Consider the following 25,763-nt stretch of genomic DNA (forward strand, 5'->3'; position numbering starts at 1 on the left):
GATCTTGACCTGATAATCAGTTTTACCCATGTCAGATTTACTCTAAATGCTTTGGTTTCAGAGATATAAGCCAAAATCTACATTTTACCCCTATGTTCTATTTTTAGCCATGGCGGCCATCTTGGTTGGTTGGCGGGGTCATCGGACACATTTTTTAAATAAGTTACCCTAATGATGATTGTGGCCAAGTTTGGTTAAATTTGGCCCAGTGGTTTCAGAGGAGAAGATTTTTGTAAAAAGCTAATGACGACGGACGACGACGACGACGACTGACGCCAAGTGATGAGAAAAGCTCACTTGGCCCTTCGGGCCAGGTGAGCTAAAAAGAGTGTCTTTTCAATATGTTGAGTGTCTATACAATACACCAAGGGTCTATACAATATGTCCAGTGCCTATACAATATGCCAAGTGTCTATACAATATACCAAGTGTCTATACAATATGTCAAGTGTCTATATAATATGTCAAGTGTCTTTACAAAATGTCAAGTGTCTTTACAATACGTCAAGTGTCTTTACAATATGTCAAGTGTCTTTACAGTATGACAAGTGTCTTTACAATATATCAAGCTGTAAATTGTCTTGAGCCTAGAAAAGTTGAGAAACAGAAACAGTCAGCTAAAATGCAACAAACTCTAGATCTTTTATACCCAATGAAAGAATGTTAGCTGAAAGCAAGCTCAAAATCATTTTGATTAAGAGGTAATCATGATAGATGATACAAACATGATGAGAAATGTTCAGTAAATCATGTTATTACAATCTACATTGTATTGCAGCTAGGAGATTTTTAATGTTAAATAAAGTCTTAATTAGTGGTCATACTGACTTGCTATCATTAACAGTGTATCACACAATGAATCTTTTTAATAAATACGACAAGGTATTTCAGTACTTCTTGAGAAAAATGACCAATCATGATTCAAAACTGCCTCTGTTGACCATGTTTTCCTTTTGACTGCAACAAAACAAAGTTATAAAAAGATTATTCTGAATAGAAGACCTGCTACATTTAGTACGACTAATCACATCCAGGACAGATGATGGACATGTGAAAATTTGTTGATCTGATAAGTAACTATAAAGTATATCACATTTATTTTATACAGTCTATAACAAAACATAATAACAACCAAATGATTACCTAACATTTAATATACAGACATCAATCATACTCATTCATAACTAGGAATGTTAAGGAAATCATATAGCTCAAGTTACAAAAAAGTACCAGGTAAGGACACAGACTAAAGGGGTACTGTAAAACTTGTATCTAGGATGAGAGATGGTTTAGATTACTATCTGTACTAAGGCTAGTAGTAAAATTGTAGCATGAATAATAATTTTTCAAATGCCTATAATTGAAACCAATAATTATCATCATCATCAATCTGACATACTGATTCAGTTTGGTTAGAATGGTTACTAAAGCTAGTACATATTCCAAACATCTCCTTTTATTCATCGTTTAAATGCTGGCACCTAAATATAATTACTTTTAGTATGATTTGTGTTTTTGTCTTTGATAAACTACAGACTTTGGTAATAAAAATTGAAATGACTTAGTCTCCAAGCCCATAGTAGCTATCATAGACTAGTTTCTGATGATACAAAAAGGGGACATGATGTAAATGAGTTTATTTAGCTATGAATTTTGATTACAAATTAGATATATTTTTGGATCTAGTTTGTCACAGACATACACTTAACAAAATAAAAAGTTTAAATGCATCAAATACCAAACAGAGATTGTATTCTCTCCATAATCATGACTTATCTCTCAATTTTGAGAATTTTACCTTTCAAGCTGAATATTCATACTGTTCTGTTAGCTACTAATCGTTACTCTAATTTGTAGGTCAGTATTTACTAGAACAAAAAATCATAAAATAGTCGTATGGTTCTAAGAAAAAAATCGAAATTATATGCCAGATACAAAACTTCATATGACATTCACACACAAAAATAAGTTTATTGACATTCTATATTATTGGCATGTATATGGTATCTGTCTTTAAATAATATATCATAATGGTAACAATGTGTGTTCTATAAATAATAATAATAAAACAAAATAATCTATAGAGTTCTGTGGCATTGTTCATACCTTGTTATATAGAGAATGATGAAGTTGTACTTTTACAACATTTTTTAAAAATTTACCTCAAGGGTTAGTTTGTACAAGTAAGTGATGGTGGTACAAAAAATTAAAAAAAAAAACCCTTTTTGAACAGAATTTCAAATATTGATTGATTGTTGGTGTTTCAGCACGCTTGGGTTAATGATGGCAGTCACTTTTTGGTGAGAGAGAATCATAACCTTGGGTAGGAAAACTGGCAATCCTAGTCAATTAAGATCTACACAACTGCTATGAGATGGGTTAGAACTCACAAACTCTTATTGACAGACTAGTAATCGCTGTAGATGAACTATTTAGACCACTCAGCCACGGATGCCCTGTTTAAAAAATATATAGTATTGCAAAGACAAAAATTCAATTTCATTTCTTATTTGGATAACTGTGAGTTATAAATTGAATAAAATGCACTGTAAAAACCCAAAACTAAGGGGGGTAACGAACATTGTATAGGTAATAATCTTCGGATAGCCCAAAAAGCTCATTAATTTTGGAACTCCCACTCTATATTCAAAGGTACAAGGTTAATTTTCTGTGACACATGTACTAAAACACTTCATCCAAACAAGTGGAAAATGTAATGAATAAATTACATTAAAACTTCGAATTCACAACTCCAATTACCTCATGCAGTGCTTCTTTTATTTTTGTAAATGCATATAGTAATACACGTTTTGTGTTCAACTCTGCAAAATTAGAAGGGATTATGGTATAATTACAATAAATTTATGTAAATGAAATATCATTCATGAAAAAGACATGAACAATTTATAGATAAGTATATCCCACGATAAGATATTATTATAAACCAAGTAAACAAGAACAACATATGCTGATTTTAAATGTCAATGGCATATATACCATAACATTTTTCTTACAATTTTATATAAAAGTGTGTCAATTTGTTGCTTTAAAGGAACATTCAGTGTTTTTATATGTAAATGTTATTTAATAAATTATTAATGACACGATATAAACATCTTCTATAACACTAAATCAGTCCATTTGAAAATTAAGCTAAACAAACATTGTTTTCATTTAAACCTGCAGATATTTTGACACTTCTTGGTAATATATTGGAATTTCTTTTTGACAAAATGTTCATGTAATTCTTGACAAAGCTGTTTCCTCACTATTTGACATGGGCATCGTTGTGTGCAGACTCTTGGTAGTTACTTCCCTTGGTAGACTAGTCAGATTTAGTAGCAGCCCAGATGATAAGAATGAGGAATATCAAAACAACCAGGAGAATTACAATAATTATACATTTCTTCCTTCTGCTTTTCTTCTACAAACACAAAATTAACTTTCATTATTCTTAAATACTAGTCTTTTTTAAATAACACAATAATTGTTTGATGTAGGAAACCATTCACAAAAATATGGTTCAAACTTTTAATATAAGCGTATTATGTGTCAAATATAAAATGGTAGCCACTCTTTATTTTTGAAACACGTTTTGTCTTCCAATACAAAGAAAGGCATTACCCAGAGATGTGTGTAATCAAGCAAATCTATTAGTAAACTAAACAAGAGGCTCTCAAGAGCCTGAATCGCTCACCTGTATTTCAGAGGAGAAGATTTTTAAATGTTAGCAAACCTGATGAACAAATTGTGTAAAATTGTCTTTAAAGGGCAATAACTCCTTAAGGGGTCAATTGACAATTTTGGTCATATTAACTTTTTTGTAGATCTTACTTTGCTGAACATTATTGCTGCTTACAGTTTATATATATCTATAATAATATTCAAAATAATAACAAAAAACTGCAAAATTTTGTTAAAACTACCAATTCAGTGGCAGCAACCCAACAATGGGTTGTTCGATTCGTCTGATAATTTCAGGGCCGCTAGATCTTGACCAATTAAACAATTTTACCCCATGTCACATTTGCTCTAAAAGATTTAGTTTTTGAGATATTAGCCAAAAACTGCATTTGACCCTTATGTTCTATTTTTAGCCATGGCGGCCATGTTTGTCGATGGATACAAACTTCGGATACAATTTATAAACAAGATACCCTAAGGAACATTTAATTAAAGTTTGAAGGTAATTGGCCCAGTAGTTTCAGAGGAGAAGATTTTTAAATTTTAGCAATCTTGATGAACAAATTGTGCAAAATTGTCTTTAAAGGGCAATAACTCCTTAAGGGGTCAATTGACAATTATGGTCATATTAACTTTTTTGTAGATCTTACTTTGCTGAACATTATTGCTGCTTACAGTTTATATATGTAACACTCAGAAACGTGTCCATCCCCCCAAACGTGTCCGATTCCCCCAAACGTGTCCATATGACGTCGCTGAATTCAAAACATGTCCTGTTGCAAAAGGGCGCCGAAACGTGTCAGTATTATGAACGCACAAACGTGTCCATTCCCCCAAACGTGTCCATATCAAGTCAAAACGTTTCCTTTTATGAACGCTCAATCTTGTTCATATTTTCAAATGCCCATGCAATTAATTTAATTTTTGACCTTCAAGTAACAATTACATGTCCACCAATGTTAAAATTTATAATTTTGTTTAATAACAAATTTTGGTTATTGCTCTTCTATTTAGGAATGACTGTAATATTTTTTCTGTCTATGAAGAAATAACATAAAAAATGTGGTGCACACTGAATAACCCGCGTAGCGGGTTATTTTAAAGTGTGCACCACATTTTTTATGTTATTTCAAATAGACAGAAAAAATATAACAGTCATTTCTTATAATTTAATTCTTTATTACATTTTAAACCGGAGTAAATCATGAAAAAACGTTGATGACGTCAAGGTCACATGACAAAATTATGTCTATGAGCTGATAAACAAAACAACGTCAGCCAATCGGAAGACGCGTTACATCCAAAATTAAATTATTGACGTATATTCCTTTTAATTAATCATTCATCTATTGTCCTACCTCCAAGCGTGAATGGAGAATAGAAACATGGTTAATTAGGTCTTCTTCCAACCGACATTTAAATCCTTGCCAAAGTTTGGCGTCCATTTGGCTGTGTGGGATGTAAAAGTCATGTCCCTCGTGTAGGAAGAGATAGATCTACCTTATGTATTTATTTATGTTGTCGTTCTGAATATGCATGAAATATTTGTAACTGGACTATAAGGAATCAACAATGAAGAGTAAATTCATATGTTGCAAATCAAACTTGCAATTAAACTAATATAAACAGCCGGCGTTGAACAAACAAATGCTAACAAATTTAGGATTTTCTTCTTTAAACTCTGTTCCTTTTTTAATTTCCAGTAATTGTGCCAAAATACTTCAGCATTTATGTCTTTTGAATACGTCTTTAATCTTTTTTATAGGATCTAATCACTTCGTTCTTTATTTGGCCTTTCTAACTTTTTTGGATTCGAGCGTCACTGATGAGTCTTTTGTAGACGAAACGCGCATCTGGCGTAAATACAAAATTAATTCTGGTATCTATGATGAGTTTATTATTCGAAACCCGACATCTTAAATCGTGTCCCCGAGAAATTAATTACCGTAGACATTATTAACGTCACTGAGAACATAATAGCGCTAAAAGTTTTGAGACGTTCAGGCGTCCCAAAGTGGACACGTTTTGGCGAATAACAACTATCGGACACGTTTGGGGATGCGAAATTGGACACGTATGGGCGATTTGGGATTTTAAGGACACATTTGGGCGAAATAGACACGTTTGGGGGAATCAGACACGTTTGGGGGGATGGACACGTTTGGGAGTGTTATAATATCTATAATAATATTCAAATAATAACATAAAACTGCAAAATTTTGTTAAAACTACCAATTCGGTGGCAGCAACCCAACAATGGGTTGTTTGATTCGTCTGAAAATTTCAGAGTTGATAGATCTTGACCAACTGAACAATTTTACCCCATGCCAGATTTGCTCTAAAAGCTTTAGTTTTTGAGATATAAGCCAAAAACTGCATTTGACCCTTATGTTCTATTTTTAGCCATGGCGGCCATGTTTGTCGATGGATACAAACTTCGGATACAATTTATAAACAAGATACCCTAAGGAACATTTAGTTGAAGTTTGAAGGTAATTGGCCAAGTAGTTTCAGAGGAGAAGATTTTTAAATGTTAGCAAACTTCATGAACAAATTGTGTAAAATTGTCTTTAAAGGGCAATAACTCCTTAAGGGGTCAATTGACAATTATGGTCATATTGACTTTTTTGTAGATCTTACTTTGCTGAACATTATTGCTGCTTACAGTTTATATATATCTATAATAATATTCAAAATAATAACAAAAAAACTGCAAAATTTTGTTAAAACTACCAATTCGGTGGCAGCAACCCAACAATGGGTTGATCGATTCGTCTGAAAATTTCAGAGTTGATAGATCTTGACCAACTGAACAATTTTACCCCATGTCAGATTTGCTCTAAAAGCTTTAGTTTTTGAGATATAAGCCAATAAAATGCTCCGCAGGGCGCAGCTTGATACGACCGCAGAGGTCAAACCCTGAACAGTTGGGGCAAGTATGGACACAACATTCAAGCTTGATACAGCTTTGCATTTGGATTGTGATTAAATATTTGACACAGCATAGGTTTCTGACACAGAATGAATGTGGTCTAAGAACTTAAAAATTTTAAATTGGACATTCACCTATTATGGTCCAATATCCAAAATCTAAATACATGGTTAGATTCAGCATATCAAAGAACCCCAAGAATTCAATTTTTGATGAAATCAAACAAAGTTTAATTTTGGACCCTTTTGACCTCAATGTGGACAAAGTTGATAACGGGGCCCAAAAATCAAAAATCTAAATACATGGTTAGATTCAGCATATCAAAGAACTCCATATATTCAATTTTTGTTGAAGTCAAACAAAGTTTAATTTTGGACCCTGATTTGGACCAACTTGAAAACTGGGCCCATAATCAAAAATCTAAATACATGTTTAGATTCAGCATATCAAAGAACCCTAAGAATTACCCCCAAACTCAATTCCAGCTTTCCCTTTGTGATATGGAACCTTGTAGTACAATTTCAGAAAGATCCATATACTTACACACAAGTTATTGTCATGAAACTAGAAAAATGCTTGTTTTTTGCCCCTTTTTTTGCCCCTAATTCCTAAAATTTTGAGGCAATTACCCCCAAAATCAATCCCAGCATTCCTTTTGTGATATGGAACCTTGTGGTACAATGTCAGAGAGATCCATACACTAACACACAAGTTATGTTTGGAAGTTACAAAAATGCTTATTTTTGGCCCCTTTTTGGCCCCTAATTCCTTTACTGTTGGTACCATAACCCCCAAAATCAATCCCAACCTTCCTTTTGTGGTATTGGACCTTGTGGTAAAATTTCATAGAGATCCCTTCACTTAAACTAAAGTTAGAGTGCGAAAACCAATGTGTCTTCGGACGACGCCGGACGACGCCAGACGACGACGACGACGACGACGACGCCAACGTCATACCAATATACGACCACAAAAATTTTTTTGCGGTCGTATTAAAACTGCATTTGACCCCTATGTTCTATTTTTAGCCATGGTGGCCATGTTTGTCGATGAATCAAAACTTCGGATACAATTTATAAACTAGATACCCTAAGGAACATTTAGTTAAAGTTTGAAGATATTTGACCCAGTAGTTTCAGAGGAGAAGATTTTTTAAATAGTTTACGACGACAGACGACGACAGAAGCCAAGTGATGGCATAAGCTCACATGGGGCCCTTTGGGCCCTGGTGCGCTTACAAAACAAAATGTGTTCAAATAAAGCAATTTTTTTTTTTCAGATCAGCAAATAATGTTGTTTTTTATTTACAATGTACGGGACTTATATATGCCTACCTGATTACTTCTTCAATGTTACAATTAATATAATGGCAACAACTGCTATTACCACAAACACTATAACCAGACAGATACATTTTTTTCTTCGTGCCTTACTCTGAAATAAACAAACGCTTCAACTGACATGCAAAAATAAACATACAGAAATAAGCAAAAAGTTTTAAGTAAACAAAGAAATAAATAAACAGTTTTCAGTAAACAAAGAAATAAACAAATAGGTCCAACTAAAAATACAGAAATAAACAAAATGCATCTTCAACCAAACATAGAGAAATAAGGAAAAATAAAATAGGTCTAGTACAACTGAATGTAAGACAGTCGTAAGAACTATGATAATATTCTTAAATAATAAAATTTATTATTCACTTATATACTCCAGCAGAAGTTCTTAAAATCAAAATGGCAGCACATAGTCATGTGACTGTCCCAATCGGGAACCTTGTGTGATGTCTCAATGTTTATTTTGTTATTTAGAAGGTTTGATGGATTACAGATCTTTTATAATATCTAATGAATTTATTCACAATTTACTATGGAAGATTTTGAGCTTGACAGATTTTATATCTTGAAGTCTGTATTTTGACCTCTAGATATCTTTTGTTTTTTCTGCGTAGTTGGTTTGCTGTGTCATTGACCCACATCTCCTTTTATTTATAGCTAAATATTATCCAGAAAAACTTAATCTTAATGTACATCATGCAACTGACAGGTTACCACTCGCAAAAACTTCAAATGCCATGTGTTAACAATGTATTATTACAACATCTCAAACATAATGTCTGTATATTTAGTCAAGTGAACCCTGTCAATTGGACATGTACAATGATTCTATACAATATTCAATATCATTGACCCATCATTCATAGTTACTGAAATGTCAGTTAAAAAAATATCTTTTCAGTTTTTGTTGTTTGATCATTGAATAATAGAATTCAAGGAAACAGAAAGGTCAAACAGAAACTTCAGAAAGTTCATGAAGAATCTACAAAAAAGATTTGGATTGTCCATCTCATCTACCATTGAAAATATATGTATACAGCAATATCTATTTTAAGAGTAACCACTGTCCAGGACATTGAAGCAGGAGACAATTCTGAAATTTGTAGCATGCAAGACAAAAAGTCATGCAGAAAGTGTCAAAACATTGCCAAGAACATAGTTTTTCAAGAGATCCTCCACTAGACAGATTATTACATGTATAAAGCTTGTAAGATCTGACAAGAAAATAACCAGGAGTGAAAACCCCTTACCCTATGAGAACCTTTCTCAACCTGATCTGGATTACTGCTCTGACCAACCACAGACATATCCCCCTTCTCTGGATTACTACTATGTCTAACCACAGAGATGTCTTGTTCTGATGTTTCTAGTACAGACACTTGTTCATTGTTGTCTTCTGTCTGTACCTTAGGGTAGGTCATACACTACTTAAAATGGGACTGGAACTTCATTCAGATGAAATTTTACATATGTGTTTACAATCATCTTATTTCTTAACTTTGACTCCACAGTAAGAAGTATTTCTCCTTATGGTGACAGGCATCAAACCTTCAACTTCTTACTTTTAACAAGATTTTTGTATTCCCCTCAGTGATATATTTTCACATTTCCAGTAGACATAATATACGTCTACAATCTTTCTTTTTTATCCTTTAAAAATTCCATTATACTGATATAAATAAAACTGAAAAGCAGAGCAAAAAAAACTTTCCTGAGCATTTTTGATAACACAAAGATAAAAGTATTGCTAGAGAAGGTGCATAAGAAGAGGTATGGGATAAATTTCAATTTGTGGAAACATGACAACACAAGTACCGGTAGAGTAAATATAATACCTGATATGTTGAGGCACTAGCCAGTTGTTTATTGCCTTCATGGACTTGTATTTGTGCTGTCTCTACATTAGCCTCTATACTATCTGTAATATAGGAAGGAAGGATTCAACCTTTTTCTCTCTCTTTTATGTTAAATACAGTATTGGTATAGAATTCAGAAACATCCTATTTCTTATTTATTAAAACACAAAATGTTTCTGTTACATAAATCAACATCTGTAAATGTATGATTTAAATCAGTAAAAAAATAATACCCATAGTTAGGGGGAAATAACCCTATCCTATATCTATCCTAGCCTTAAAATTGCATATCACAGTGATGATAGACCAGCGATCAAAGACATTTAAACAGGTAGAGTTTTATTTACTAGTAATTTCTTACGGTTGAAATATCAATTTGTTTAATAATCAATAAAACTAAAATCCATTGTAAAGATAATGTGCTGTCATGATAGCTTCCAAAAATATTTCCATTCACTTTAAGTCATGAAGATCCCTTACTGAAAGCAGAGTTCTTGTTGTAATGTGAATCAATTTGAAGTTTATAATCTACATACATTTATCAAAATTTTGTTTAAAAAATAAATAAAATCTAAGTACAAAAGATTATACATGATTTAAGCGGTAAGTTTTGGGGCTTACTAGGCTCTGTTATTTCATAGAACAATGTTTAATACCATTATATTTCACCACTTCTTAAAGTTTTGTAAAAGGCCTTTATGAAAATGTAAATTTGGGCTAGACTTTTTGTCACAGTTCAACTGTGATGTCACATGGGTGATTTGATTTGCACATGATGTTACACTTGTTCTTTTGAAACCTGATTCTATCCTCTACCTAATTAACTAATCAACATACACCAGCATACTTGAGACCTAATTCTATCCTCTACCTAATTAACAAATCAACATACACCAGCATACTTGAGACCTAATTCTATCCTCTACCTAATTAACAAATCAACATACACCAGCATACTTGAGACCTAATTCTATCCTCTACCTAATTAACAAAGCAACATACACCAGCATACTTGAGACCTAATTCTATCCTCTACCTAATTAACAAATCAACATACACCAGCATACTTGAGACCTAATTCTATCCTCTACCTAATTAACAAATCAACATACACCAGCATACTTGAGACCTGATTCTATCCTCTACCTAATTAACAAATCAACATACACCAGCATACTTGAGACCTAATTCTATCCTCTACCTAATTAACAAAGCAACATACACCAGCATACTTGAGACCTAATTCTATCCTCTACCTAATTAACAAATCAACATACACCAGCATACAACTATCTTTAAGATTTCATTTACATCATTTTGTCATATAAAGCAAGAATATGGTAAAGGGACATAACTCTTTTTATTTATTTATACTAACTGAACAAATAACTTGGACCAAGATAAGAAAAAAAAGATTAGATTGATTTAACATGCTACAAATGTTCAGGGATAAAATATGAATAAGAACCAGAGTCAGGGGATGTAACTCTCTTCTCTATCAATACTCACCTAACATATCACCTTGTTCATGGACCAGCATACCAAGATCTTTAAAGATGTGGTTGACATCTGTAATATCACGCTAAAAGAGAAAAGAAAAATTAAATTAAGATCCATAACATACAAATGAAAATCTGGATCCTTTTCGAAAGTCCATTTATATGATTGCTGGAAAATCTTTGTATCAATTACAAACACAATCAAATGAACATAATAATAGAAATAACCTGATAGATCTTGTCTCATTAATCCACAATTCTTAGGCCAAAAAAAAAGAGTGTATTTTAGGTCAACCGACAGACCCTTATTTATAGGCTTTGACCCTAACTTTTAAAATTTTTTTAAAACTTAAAATAATTTGAGTTTAATTAGCACTCTTTGTAAAATCTTTTTTGGGACTGTGAAATAAACAAATGGCTGGCTTATCTAACCTAATGTGCTTGCAGTTTGGTTGATGAAATGTAACTATAAACCTGATATATAAAAGTCCATGACAGTTTAAAACTTTATAACATTTAAATAAACTCATCATAGATACCAGGATTGAAATTTTGTATGCCAAACACGTTTTCGTCTAGAAAAGACATCAGTGACGCTCAAATCAAAAAAGTTAAAAAGGCCAAACAAAGTACGAAGTTGAAGAGCATTAAGGACCAAAAAACAACTGTTCACAAAACTTCATGATGAAATCTATGAAAAAAAAAAAATGATCCTGGCTTACTACCAACTATATTTTTTTGGGGCATGCAACAGGAAATGCACCTTTTTTGTCTGAAATATATTTGACTTGTAGTTTTTCCACCTGTTTTCAGGGCTGGATGCAGGGTCTGAGGAAAAGGGACATAATTTTCTGTAATGGTAAATATGGTCAAGTCAAATAGTTTGTGGTTGTTACTGATACATAATTTTTTTCCATTGTAGCTAACCTTCATCAGCAAGTTTTAAGTGAATAATGTAAAATTAGGTTTATTATAAATTGTACTTGTGTCAATTCTTATCTGTATGATATATTTACTAACCTCTAACTGTTTGATGGCATTTTCTCTTTCCTGAATCATTTCTAAATCAACATCTTCCTCCATTTGTAAAACTTGTTTTGTTTGTGAAAATCTGAAAATGATATGTATAAAAAAATATAAAAAAAAATATAAAACTGAAACAGTTGAACAATGATGGTGATCAGTAAATCAGGTAAGAGTTAAAGTAGAGGATATAATAATCAATCAGCTGACATAATATTATTTGTTTTTGTTTATTTAGGTGTTCATCACTGTATTAATCCTTTAAACTTTATGAAAATTTACCAATCTTCTTTCATGTTTACAACTGACATTTTATCTTTTAAGTCTATGTGTTCTGAATTCAAAATTTCATTCAAATACTTATGAACCCAGAGTTAAATACATAGTTTATTTTCTATTATCAATGTCCTTACCAAATGCAAAATATTTTTTTTTAAGTGATGTGAAATTATGTAACACAACCACATGACTTGTTTTGGCTGGTAAACGGACAGAAAGTCACATGACATAAAGTCACATGACAAAGTCACAAATTGGATAGGACAAAAGGTCACAAATAATTTGTTGACAATTGTTTGAATATATAAGAGAAAGATCTTCAAATAATTTCTTTTTTTACATTTATTCATTTTTAAGTTTAGGAAATTGTTCATTAGCCTTGATAAATGAAAAATTATTAAATTTTAATCATGCAAATGATATATTTCTTGGCACCATGAAGCCATTTAAGTGCCAAACCACTTTGACATTTTGTTATCATAACAATTATTTGATCATCATTGATATTTATTGAATAAATTTTAATTACAAAGTTGCTTCATATTTTATAGTTCAAGAAAAAATCAAAAATTTATTTTTAAAATTAGTGTTTTCTTGTTCAGAGAAAAATAATCTCAAAACTGAATTGTGACTTTTTGTCCTGTGACTTTTTGTCCTGTGACTTTCTGTCCTACATTCGTTTTGGCCAATAGAAAACATACAAATTATACATGCATAAAGACTGACCATCTAAAACATAATGTATTCTTTAAACTTACCCAGGTGATGTAAAATCTTCTTGTGGTTCATCTTCAAAAGGATACTGAAATCAAATTTATATCTATTTAGCTATGCATAGAACAATAAAACTTATCAAGTATTGAACAAAAAGATACCAAGCAATTAACGGAATTCATTGTTTACAAATAATTAAAATACATTTATTAGTGTTATATTTTATATAAAATTCCATTATCTCAAATATAAACAACATTTTCAGTAATTCATACCTAAAGTTTATATAAAGCTCAATATATAACCATGATAATGTTTTGTTATCTAATAAACTACTTGTATACTGTGTAAGTCAAAATTCATTGGACAGATCTATTATATAATTAATTGGCTATACTTCATTAAAGGTATAAAATAAATTTCAGATGTTTTACTACATTAGAATGATTATAGTTTTTGATGTGGTAAGAATTGTACTTACCTTAACAGCATATGCACTTGTAGTTCACAGAATAGATTCTAAACAATTAACTATTTAACTTAAGTATCACCTTAGGCCTTCAGTAATTGTTTTGATAAAACATGTTTTATGCCCACAAACATGTTTAACTCTGCCACATTCTTTATATGTCTGTCCCAAGTCAGGAGCCTGTAGTTCAGTGGTTGTCCTTTGTTCATGTCTATCATATTTGTTTTTCGTAAATTGTTTTGTTATAAATTATGTCGGGGGCCTGTTATAGTCAACTATATGGTATGGGATTTTCTCATTGTTGAAGGCTGTACGGTTACCTATAATTGCTTACATCCACTTCATTTGAACTTGGGTGGATAGTTGTCTCATTGGCAACCATACCACATCTCCTTATTTTTATATTTATGGTTCAAAAAACCTTGTGTCGTGTGAGTCTCACAGCAGATAATATTTCACATTCAATAATTCATTGTACTTTTTTCAATCTTTACATTGTCATGTAACAGTAGACATTCTTGTGCCTTATTTTAAAAAAAAATTTTGCACAAAATTGTTGAGATATTAAAAAAAAACAATTTAAACAAAATATACGAAAATCAGGATACAAACTGTTTGGAATTCAGATCCCTATCGTAAATTATTTGGTATAAAGGGCCAACCTGTGGGAAAATCAATATAAATTAAAGCCCAAATGATTTAAACCATTAATCCTACCTTTGTTGTTGATGAATGTGCCCTTGCTCTGGCTACACTTGCTTTCTCCTTCTCTGCAGCAGTCCTTTGTGTGGTCTGGAAGTTTGTTAATGCATTACTGAATTCTTCTGTATATCTGTCTTTTTGCATCTTCCATTTTGACTTGATAAAAAATAATTTATTTCAATTAAGTAATCTAATTGGTCTAAACTGGTAGAACAAAATAATCACCTTGACAAACATTATTAATAATTATAAGTAACGTAACCTTCAACAACCCTTACCAAGCACTTATCTTGATGCATGAACATTAGCAAAATATAAAATGTAAAATGTTTGTGCCATTCTATTGTCCATGCATGTTTCTACACTACTTATATTCCTTGAAAGTCATTAAACAGTGTCGATTATCATATATGTTCATATTGCTGATGTAAACCTTTGCTACGTAAATTTAATTAATTTATGCTGAAAAATGTGGGCTCGAGAGAGCTTACAATGTTGCTTTTTCATATTATATACATATCCAAGAGGTAATATTTTATAGAAAATATTTGATAGGCAATCATTTTTTAAAAGTCGAGATATTGTTGATGATAACCTTTAATTTTACATCAATTTCATTTAACTACAATGAAAAGCTAAAGCACTTATAATTTCTAAATTTCCACCTTATTTACAATTCCAACAGGCCATTTCCTAAAAAACAATTGATTTGCACTGATTTTCGATTTATGTATCCGAAATATTACTGAAAACATTTGAAAAAGATTTCATTAAATCAGAAGAGAAGAGAATGTTGGATAAACAGATGGACAGTCATACACATTTCCATATCCTCCACTCTCCTTGGTTGAAGGGGACAGTAATTTAACTTAGTAATTACAATATATAAGAAGTGTAACAACAAATTACCTGATCTGATGGTGATACATGCAATCTTGCAAATGACTTCAGATCTACATTTGTTTCCTTGGCTAGCTGATTGGTGTAATGTGTTAGCTGATGCCTATAAAATTATTAAAACCATGCATTGAATAATCAGTTTTTCTTTATAGCAACTTAATCTATATTGCATTTTGTTGTTCAAAAATAAATTCATGTATACATAAACTGAACTTTAAGGAATAAGTTGTTCAGAAAACTGAGAAAAAGAAGAGAGAAAAGAAATGTAAATTTATAATATCATTCATGAATACAAAGAATTACATTGGATTTGACTGGGTCTATTATTTACAGTGCTATGTTACACAAAAGGAGACTATATATTTATAAAACTTCCATCACTTAATAACTTAATGTGGTATTTCTTTAGACTTTGTACTAAGCATGTCAATTTTTGTGTTTTGTCTCAACTGGATGTTTTTAAATTTAGAAATGAACATATCATATAACTATCACTGAATAAAGTGTCTTACACTCTATCTCTGGAGTCTTGAGAGTCTTGTGCTGTTCCAATAACACCAACAAGTCTCTGGATCTGTGATACTGTAAAAATAACATTTATATATAATATAGGGAGTCTCAATTCTAAATGGAACCAGAATGTTCTTAACATGAGTTAACACAAAAACTCCGTTTAACATTCAGCAGGGTTTATTTAGCTTCCCCCTTTTCTTTTGACCCTGTTGTTTAAAGCAAAATATGGCTTATCCCAATCTTTAAGGTCAGCTTTCTAAATTGGATTATCTGTGACCCAAAATTTAAAGACCCACTTGACATCCTTTAAGTCATGCCTTTTAAAAGGTTTATACACTAATGTGAGATCAATTTCTGTGACAATTGGTTATCCCTGAAGCATGAAGTTGATATGTGGATGAACATAGTCTTCATTTATACTAATTACCCGTATAAATTGTTACTAATTACCCGTATAAATTGTTACTAATTACCCGTATAAATTGTTACTAATTACCCATATAAATTGTTACTAATTACCCGTATAAATTGTTACTAATTACCCATATAAATTGTTACTAATTACCCGTATAAATTGTTACTAATTACCCATATAAATTGTTACTAATTACCCGTATAAATTGTTACTAATTACCCATATAAATTGTTACTAATTACCCATATAAATTGTTACTAATTACCCATATAAATTGTTACTAATTGTATTCTCTTTAAAATGTTTATCCTGTTGATTGGTGATTTGGTGGCTGTATGTCTCATTGGTGGCTGTATGTCTCATTGCTTATCCTACAGATTCTACTGGACATCTTTTTGTTTTCTGTATAATATAGGTGTGCTTGTAATGTACTAGACAATCTGCTGACTCTTACATTTACCATGTTTACTCAAAGGTCTGTGTTATTTTCTGTATATTACTCACCTTTCTGTGTTATTTTCTGTTCATTATTCACCATTCTGTGTTATTTTCTATATATTACTCACCGTTCGTTGTTATTTTCTGTTCATTACTCACCATTGTGTGTTATTTTCTGTTCATTACTCACCATTCTGTGTTATTTTCTGAATATTACTCACCCTTCTGTGTTATTTTCTGTATATTACTCACCATTTTGTGTTATTTTCTATATATTTCTCAATTTTCTGTGTTATCTTCTGTATATTACTCACCATTCTATGTTATTTTCTGTACATTACTCACCTTTCTGTGTTATTTTCTATATATTACTCACCGTTCGTTGTTATTTTCTGTTCATTACTCACCATTGTGTGTTATTTTCTGTTCATTACTCACCATTCTGTGTTATTTTCTGTATATTACTCACCCTTCTGTGTTATTTTCTGTATATTACTCACCATTTTGTGTTATTTTCTATATATTTCTCAATTTTCTGTGTTATTTTCTGTATATTACTCACCATTCTGTGTTATTTTCTGTACATAACTCACCATTCTGTGTTATTATCCATATATTTCTCACCATTCTGTGTTATTTTCTATATATTACTCACCATTCTGTGTTATTTTCTGTATATTACTTGCAACAGTATTTGATAATCGGTTAAATTCACTACCTCCTTCAGGACCTGTAAAACATTATATTTTTAGGAATGGAAAAGGTGTATGTATTCGTAACACAGAATCACTACACACTTACATGAACAAAAACAGTAATTTTATTGCTGTTGTTCATCTAAGTGTTAACCCTAACAACATAATATAACACAAGAGACCGACACTGTAAATGGCATACAAATTTTCATTGTCTTGACACATTAACAAAGTGAATGAACTAAAGGTCAATACTAAGTACCATCCCCCATTCAATTCCCTCATTTGTTTCATTACTTGTGAATTGCCATTTGAAATCAGAACATGTTGATTATGAAAGTGTAAGAACAATTATTTTTGCTTTAATGACCATACAATGCTGGCATATCCAATCAACATTAATACATGTATGAGCAATGATATTTAATTCTGTGTCCACTGACATATATGAAATTTTTTCAAGAATAACTATTCATCAGTTACTCTCAATACAAAGAGTCCTTACTGGTCATAAATCCCATAGTCAGGACATATATGCTTTCGTTATTTCTCTGCCCAAAATAGTTGAGTAATTGTCCTCTATTTTTAGACCTGATACATGTATCAACATAAACTGTAAACACAGAGATATGTCTCACCTATTTGTTATTTTGATAATGCAAATGTTGAAATTAAAATAGCAATACTTTAACATGTAAGTTATGCAAATATTCAAAGTCAATGAACCATGACTGAAGGTACAGGGCTAAACAATCTCCATGGAAATGAGATGTGCCAATGCTAATACAACTGCAAACTAAATACCATTGACTTTTCATAAGTCGTTCCCTTTAAACAAACCTAAACTTAAACATTAACTTATAAACTATGTAAAAGTTTCAAAGTCAATGAACCATAATTAGGGGGTGGGGTTATATAATCTCCATGGAAATGAAACTTGCAAATGCCAATTTGCATACTGAATATAGTGTCAATATCATTGACTTAACATTAGAGGTTCATCTTAAACTGACCTAATCACTGATGCATGATTTTTTATTATTAATTGTTTTGGCTTTTAACTAGCTGTCAGTAACTGTGAGTACTCTCAAATCGTACTTTCTTTTTAATTTGACCTGTTGATACTATTTGTAATGCTTTTTTGTTATTTAATGTTAACATGGATCTTGTCTATATACCAGCTTCGGTTATTTGGTATTTAATTTACTACAAATTTTCACTTCTTCGTACTATGAACATCAAAATTATTTCATTTTACCTTTGATGCTGTTCTTGGACCTGTACAGGAAGTTTTATCTAGCACTAATTGTATATTTTTATTGTTGATATTCACCCCATATGTACCAAGTGTTAGATTAGTTTTATTGATATTAAAGAAATTTCTTGGTATTCCTAAACGGAAGATTTTATACACACAGAAGAAGAAGTATACTTAACAACAAAATTATTTTCATTTACCTGTGTATAATATGACGCAGGTTTCTCCAAAAGTGATTATTTTCTAAAAATTGTTTGAAATTTCACAGTGATATCATACTTTAACTTTGTTTAAACCTGTTTGTTTACTTTTGACACTAATTATTTATCCCTTGTAATTTTTTATTAACTGTGTATTTGCATTCAGGTGTCACAGGTCAAATTTATTCGTTCATTGTTTGTTAATTTACGTTTTTTGATTGAGTTAAGGTAGCACAATACAAAGATTTTATACCTCCAACTCCCCAGTTTTAAAATGCTGTAACTTTCTTTATAATGCTTGAAAATTTATAAAAGTGGTATTTATGGATAGCTAACAGATTACTCTTTCAAATTAATGCAATGTTAGTATTATACAACAATTATGTAATTAATTATAATTTTAACTGTGTCTACAAAATTTTACAAGAAATTTCCACTTTCAATTGAAATTAGCTGCTTCATGGATACCCCGCGAGGGTTGATTTTATAATATGTTGTTCCTAGAGCCATTATCAGTGTTCTCCCCAGGATTTTTGGATAGCACCAGGGTAACGCGTGTGAACAGCTTGGTGAAATGATTCATACAATCAGTTGTGTTGCGTTGCGTCGCTATATTTCTAGTTACTGCAGTTTTTTTTGTCTCTTGTTTAGTTTTAATTCTGTGGTACTGTGTTATAACAGAATATTATTGGTTAAAAAGATCAATAAACAGTTTGTATACTTTTAATATTTTTAAAAATAAATAAAACATGATTCATTACACAATATTCATCTAAATTTAAAGTAATTAAATTTTTTATAAAATCCATGATCAATAAAAATAAAATATCATTCAAACAGGAACATATAAATTGTTAGATATACTGTTCCCAGATTCAAAAGAGAACAAAAATGTTCAATTTAAAAAACTTTCTAGTTTCTAGAAAGAAAGTTGTTGTATGTGAAAGGATTCCTGTCATAAAGAGATTTAAAATTAACAAGAACAAAATTGTGTAATAATTTGAACCAGTTTCTATCTTAAATTTTAATAAAAAGAAATTTTTCATAAATTTTAAAACATTTTGCCATAGATTTCATGAACATGTAAATATTAACCTTTCTTGTCTTTGGGGATAATCAAACCTAGAAACAGACTTAATACTGCACTGAAATCTAAATCTTTATTTGTCATAATCCATTTAAAAAGAATTCCTAAATCTATAAATTTATCTTAGGTCTATAGATCTATAAGTAGCATATTCAATGTCAACAACAAAGTCTCCCTATTTTCCCGCCTAAATGACAGGAAGTAGATATAAATAGATTTAACATGTGCTTATGGATTAAAATTGCAAGATCACTTCTGTTATTCATTAATGATCATATGGATATATATATCCAGTTTGAAGGTACAGTCATGCATTTTATTTATAAAATAGAATAGATTGCAGTTAATTGTAAATAAACTTGAATATTCTACGTGAACTAACTGGGTCATAAGATCCTTCCCCTTCGAACTACTTGTTGACAGTTTGAACCCGGAATATCATGCAATAACTATGTCATAATTAAAGATAATTTTGGCCATGGTTTAATCAGAGACATATAAAACTATAATATAAGTATTGAGCTAACTTTATAATGTACAAAATATGTACCGTCGTAATGGCATTATCTACAAAAGGGTGTCTCAGATTTTGGATAGAATGTATAGATTAAATTTTACACCTAATCAAATAATCTCTACTTTTATGTAGTAAGGATGTTTACACTGATTACAGATTTATGAGAGAATGGAATACAATAGCGATAATTTGAGACACCCTTTTGTAGCTCCTGCTGTGTTGATTAAGATAACGTTAAAATTTCTTGTGTAGTTATAGAGATGTCAGAGCTAAATTCATTCAAGTGAACTGACCAAGATTTTGCCATTAATTGCATAATAATTGATTACATAATGATTGCATAACAAAAATATTACATTCATTTAAAAGATGAATCTTTTATCTATCTATATATACCTTTTTATTAATTTGTATGCAGTCATAAGAAAGTAACATCATTTTAAAGGTTGGAGATTGGAAGTAAAAAAATCTTTGTATTGTGCTACCTTAAGCCTTCCAATTGATATTTTATAGTGTGTTTTTCTATGTTGTGATGTTATACTATTGTTTCAGAAAAGGGAGAAGGTTTGGTACCATTAAAACGTTTAATCCCGCTGCAAATGTTTACACCTGTCCTAAGTCAGGAATCTGATTACAGTAGTTGTCGTCTGTTTATGTAGTTTATACGTGTTTCTCGTTTCTCGTTTTTATATAGATTGGACCGTTGGTTTTTCCGTTTGAATGGTTTTACACTGGTGGTTTTTTGGGGCCCTTTATAGCTTGCTGTTCGGTGTGAGCCAGTGCTCCGTGTTGAAGGCTGTACCTTGACCTATAATGGTTTACTTTTGTGAATTGTGACTTGGATGGAGAGTTGTCTAATTGGCACTCATACCACATCTTCCTATATCTATCTACTAATCACAAACTAATAAATGTAAACTAAACAAAAGTTTCAAAGTCAATAGACCATGAATGAGGGGGCGGGGCCAAATAATCTCCATGGAAATGAGATATACCAATGCTTATACAACTGCATACCAAATATCATTGACCTACCACTAGTGGTTCCCCATAAACTGACCTAATCACAAACTGTTACATGTAAACTAAGCAAAGTTTCAAGTCAATAGACCATGACTGAGGGGGCAGGGCCAAATAATCTCCATGGTAATGAGATGTGCCTATGCTAATACAACTGCACACCAAATATCATTAACCTACCACTAGTGGTTCACCATGAACAAGACCTTATCACAAACTAATACATTTTTGACGCCACCGCTGGAAACAGCATACCTATGTCTCACTTTTTGACTCCGTCAAGGCGAGACAAAAAACATGACAATTGGTTTGTTGAAAACCAAGTGTGAAAGATAGAAAACTATTGATTTTAATGATATTTGAATTTAAAAAAAAAATTTCCCTCAAAGAAATTTAAAGGACTGACACCACCATAAAATGCCTTATTTTGCATGGAAAGCTTGGGAATGGAAATCAACCTCAATTCTTTACACTACAGGTTGATATGTACAACTGTTAAGTCAAACAATACAATTTTTACCACCTTACAATTACCTTGCTTATAATCCTAATAATCAGGTAAGTTTTGTTGTCCTTAATAGTTTACAAGCATGAGAGACATTACATTACATGTCTTCAATCAATTCAACTAGCCATGAGTATCAGACTTCAAGCTTTATTCTAAGATTCATTTACGTTAAAACATAAACACAATTTTATACTTTAAAATAAGTACTGTAATCCATGTAATCATAGTATACCTCTACTTGCACCGGCTTGATACGAAGAAAATCCATCAAATTCTCCTCTCCCATAGGCAGCCATCTTAAAGTTGAATTATTTTTATCTTGAACTAAATCAAAATAAAAAAACAAATAAATCCCAAAGGCTTCTAGATTCAGATGAAATTAAAAGCATGAGTATTTAAAAAATTCTATAAATCAGGGTCATTCAGGGGTGAACTCAGGTGCTCTTGACGAGTTAGCGGTTTCTGCTCCATTTGTGATATCTGTCAGGGTTCTCTCCTATGTCAAAATTCAATCTCATGGTTTTGTCTGACACAGACTTAATTTTTAACCATCTGAACCAGCTGATTTGAACATGTTAATTCTCTAACTGTGTAGCATACATGTAACTGAATGAGAAAGTTTGAAAAGAAGATATGACCATCTTCTCAGTACAAAGGACAGACCAGAACAAAACAGATAGCAACAACATATGACACTGGTTAAATAAAATACAACAAATAAAATTAAGCCAAGAACAGGTCAGCCTAGTACTTATTTGGAACAATTAGCTTTTTGGAAGAGCTCTACACAGACAGTTGATATTTTTGTTCAAGTACTCTGATGTATTCTCACTTTGCGCGATTTACAAAAATTTGCATAGTTATAACTTCTCTTCTTTTTTTTTTTATTGTAATTGTGCAAAAATGAAAGCTGGAGGCAATAAACAGAACAGCAATAAATCATAAAAGAAAAAAAAAATTAATGAATGGCCTTGGACATTCTCTTGTAAGAAAAATCATCCAGAAATCCAAACTTTAGAACAAACGTGATGAACATTTTGTCAGTTTCATTGATAAACACATGCGTCCAGGTCACATTTTTCCAACACTTTGTACAAATGTAGGTTATAAGTAATCATATCTGCATAGTAGCATTTACCTCAAATTATGTGCACTTTGTATCATATTTAAACATAAACAGAAATGATAACATATCCTCCGTTGTGTTAAATAAAAATCTCAGAATTATCCGTTGTGTTTTTGAAAATAAAGTTCTTTGGTGTGATTGTCGAGCTAAATTATGACAGTATATGTTTGATTTTATTAATTTATATTTCTCCATGACTTTGTTCTTCAGATTCACGGTTGTTGCATGAGCGTCAGTTTGCAGAGGAAATTCAGCTCAAACCAGTGCTAGGGGTTGTCTTAAAACTTGCAGTGAGGTGAGTTTTTCTTTGTGTTGAAGGCCTTACTGTGACTTTCAGATGAAGAACAGCAATAAAAGAGCTGTTCCTTTGCTTTTTGTTTTTTTGCTCTGCACACTGATTTTGTGTCATGGATGGATACCCCATATCCCTTCTTTTCTATTATAAAAATAGACAATCAAACAGATCTGGCAATGTTGTTGATGCAAATACTTTTATGGAATGAAAACCTTTTTAAATAGCCCTTTACAATAAGTTCTTTTTTTCCTTTTTTATTTTAATTCTGTAAGATTGTACTTTGAACAATTAGCTGTTTCATTCTCCCGCAAAGTTGTTAAGTATAGACTGCCAGAAAATGACCACAAATAATTAGGATTTTTTTTGTTTCAAATATTAGTTGTATGTTATTTTTTGTCCATTTTGATGTCAAAAGCAGGGTAATCTAGCAAAAAAGAAGAAACAAATATTTCACATTGGATGGAGCTACTTGCAGTGGTAAATTGTTATTTTCATGTGCTTTCCTGCTTAAAGCTCATAATTAACCAAATTCAGTGTGTCGTGAAAATTGCTAGAAAGCAAAGTATAGCTTTTTGTTATGCTTTGTTCGTTGTGGAATAATTATTTATGTTCTGTTTGAAAATGCAAATATATCTCCCCTTTTTAACAATTTATGTGACAGTGACAAGCTTTTTATGTTTAAAATAGACGAGAAACAAATGTTTGGCACTAAAATAAAGGAATGATGACACAAAAGGAAAACATAATATCCTAATAAAGCTGAAGTACAAAAAAAAAATGTACACAGTACATACGCTTATTGTCATTCATCATTAACTAAATGAATTTGTTTTTATCATTCGATCAAAAGATGTATTTGTTTTTATCATTAACTAGATGAATTTGTTTTTATCATCAATAAGATGAATTTGTTTTTATTGTTCACATTATGAAATTGTCCCATGTTTAACGTAGAAGCAGCAAATACCAATTTTCAAGTCTTTGATGTGACACAGTCAGGGTTCAAACCCATGACCTCTCACACTGGAGGCGAGGACGATACCTTCTTTACCTTCTTTGCTTGTTGTTGCCATTTTTTAGTATGGTGAAAGAAAAAGATATGTTATGCCGATATTGTTTTTCAACCAAAAGTCATTTTACAATTGACCTTAGAAAGCTACCATTTGATTTTTTTTGGGGGGGAGGGGGGGCTAGGATGAAATATTTTGTCCTGCACTTTTCTTTTAGTTGTAATCTCTGTCAAGATTGCCTTTTTATTTTTCACTCTATTCGGTCCTGTCTAATTTTTTTTGTTAGTTGATCCTTACTTTTTTTACATAAATTGTCATCCTGCCTTTTTTTCCTTGCCAAGTTGCTCATCCTGCCTTTTTTTTTTACTCAAAACTCAACATCCTAGCCCCATAAAAATCAAATGGTAGCTCCCTTACGGCCTTAGTCATTTGTGAAATTACTTACAATCTGACAGGATAAATTTACCTGTAAAGTAGAAATGTGTCCTGGTCCCCTTGGTTTTGTAACAGTTTTCTTTTCACAATATTTTGCCTTTACAAAAAACCGCACAAATTCGATTACAAAGTAATGAGAGCACAAAGTGACAGACTGTCAGATCAAAACAACAACAGAAACGGACCTATGGTTAATCACCTAATCTGTAAGTGCCGCAATCTTTCTTATTTTACAGGTAAACGGTGTGGTAATTAAGAAATAGGAAGATTATGATATGGTTTCAAATTTTAGACGTTACTCATAATGATATGACCAACATATTTTTAGAAGAAGCATAATATTATGCTTCCGTACACACCTCTTATTAGTGAACCTCCATAGTGGTGACGTCATTCAAGAGGGATAACTCCAGTGCGAAATTCAAGTAGGCCAAGCATACATAAAACAAGTATTAGCTTCCTAAAAAACTTGTCTGATTTGAGCATATATTTAACGTGAGTGCGTTACTAGAGGTTACAAGAGCGCAATTATTTGCTTACATTTTAGATGGTACTCAGAATAGAATCTAAAACGGCATCTCATTGGATGGCACAGGATTGGAATTACTTAAAATCGAAAGCTTATCCCGAATTAGGTTTACGAAAATTCATATTTCACAAAGTATAGACAATATATTAAATTTCTGCACGTAGGAGCCATTAAAAATTTGCCTTTTTCAATAAGCGGTAAAAAATAGACGGCGTTGTTTTTCAACTGCATTTTAAGGGTGTACTTAGGTGAAATTAAAAAAAAAAGAATTTAAAATTGATACTATTAGTCAGAAGAATATTTGTTAAGGAATAAAATAAGC

General features: G+C 31.4%; 2 protein-coding genes across 5 annotated transcripts in view; one reads left to right on the forward strand and one right to left on the reverse strand.

The window, feature by feature from the left end:
- LOC127736224 (trimeric intracellular cation channel type 1B.1-like) overlaps positions 1 to 6,542 on the forward strand; it is a 200,978-nt gene extending 194,436 nt beyond the window's left edge. Inside the window, exon 6 of one of the 2 annotated variants that reach the window (XR_007998877.1) lies at positions 6,531 to 6,542. The gene's annotated coding sequence lies outside the window, so the exon portion shown is untranslated. Of the gene's footprint in view, positions 1 to 6,029; positions 6,042 to 6,530 lie in introns of those variants that run through there. The other variant, XR_007998876.1, reaches the window with a different exon arrangement.
- LOC127736237 (syntaxin-7-like) lies at positions 1,084 to 25,313 on the reverse strand. 3 transcript variants are annotated; one of them, XM_052246844.1, is made up of 12 exons: positions 25,272 to 25,313; positions 22,279 to 22,370; positions 17,417 to 17,491; positions 15,908 to 15,977; positions 15,405 to 15,498; positions 14,511 to 14,651; positions 13,369 to 13,412; positions 12,329 to 12,419; positions 11,319 to 11,391; positions 9,789 to 9,871; positions 7,951 to 8,050; positions 1,084 to 3,424 (listed from the first exon to the last, which is right to left on the reverse strand). In XM_052246844.1, the coding sequence occupies exons 2-11, from the start codon at positions 22,340 to 22,342 to the stop codon at positions 7,955 to 7,957; spliced, it is 831 nt and encodes a 276-aa protein (XP_052102804.1). In that variant the 5' UTR covers positions 22,343 to 22,370; positions 25,272 to 25,313; the 3' UTR covers positions 1,084 to 3,424; positions 7,951 to 7,954. The 3 variants fall into 3 exon arrangements, with proteins under 3 accessions (XP_052102804.1, XP_052102787.1, XP_052102797.1); XM_052246827.1 differs by lacking the exon at positions 7,951 to 8,050; XM_052246837.1 differs by lacking the exons at positions 7,951 to 8,050; positions 25,272 to 25,313 and adding an exon at positions 24,944 to 25,226.
- Between the last annotated feature and the right edge of the window lie 450 nt (positions 25,314 to 25,763).

The sequence above is a fragment of the Mytilus californianus genome, unplaced genomic scaffold (genome assembly GCF_021869535.1).
Source record: "Mytilus californianus isolate M0D057914Y unplaced genomic scaffold, xbMytCali1.0.p SCAF_1, whole genome shotgun sequence".
Lineage (NCBI taxonomy): Eukaryota > Metazoa > Mollusca > Bivalvia > Mytilida > Mytilidae > Mytilus > Mytilus californianus.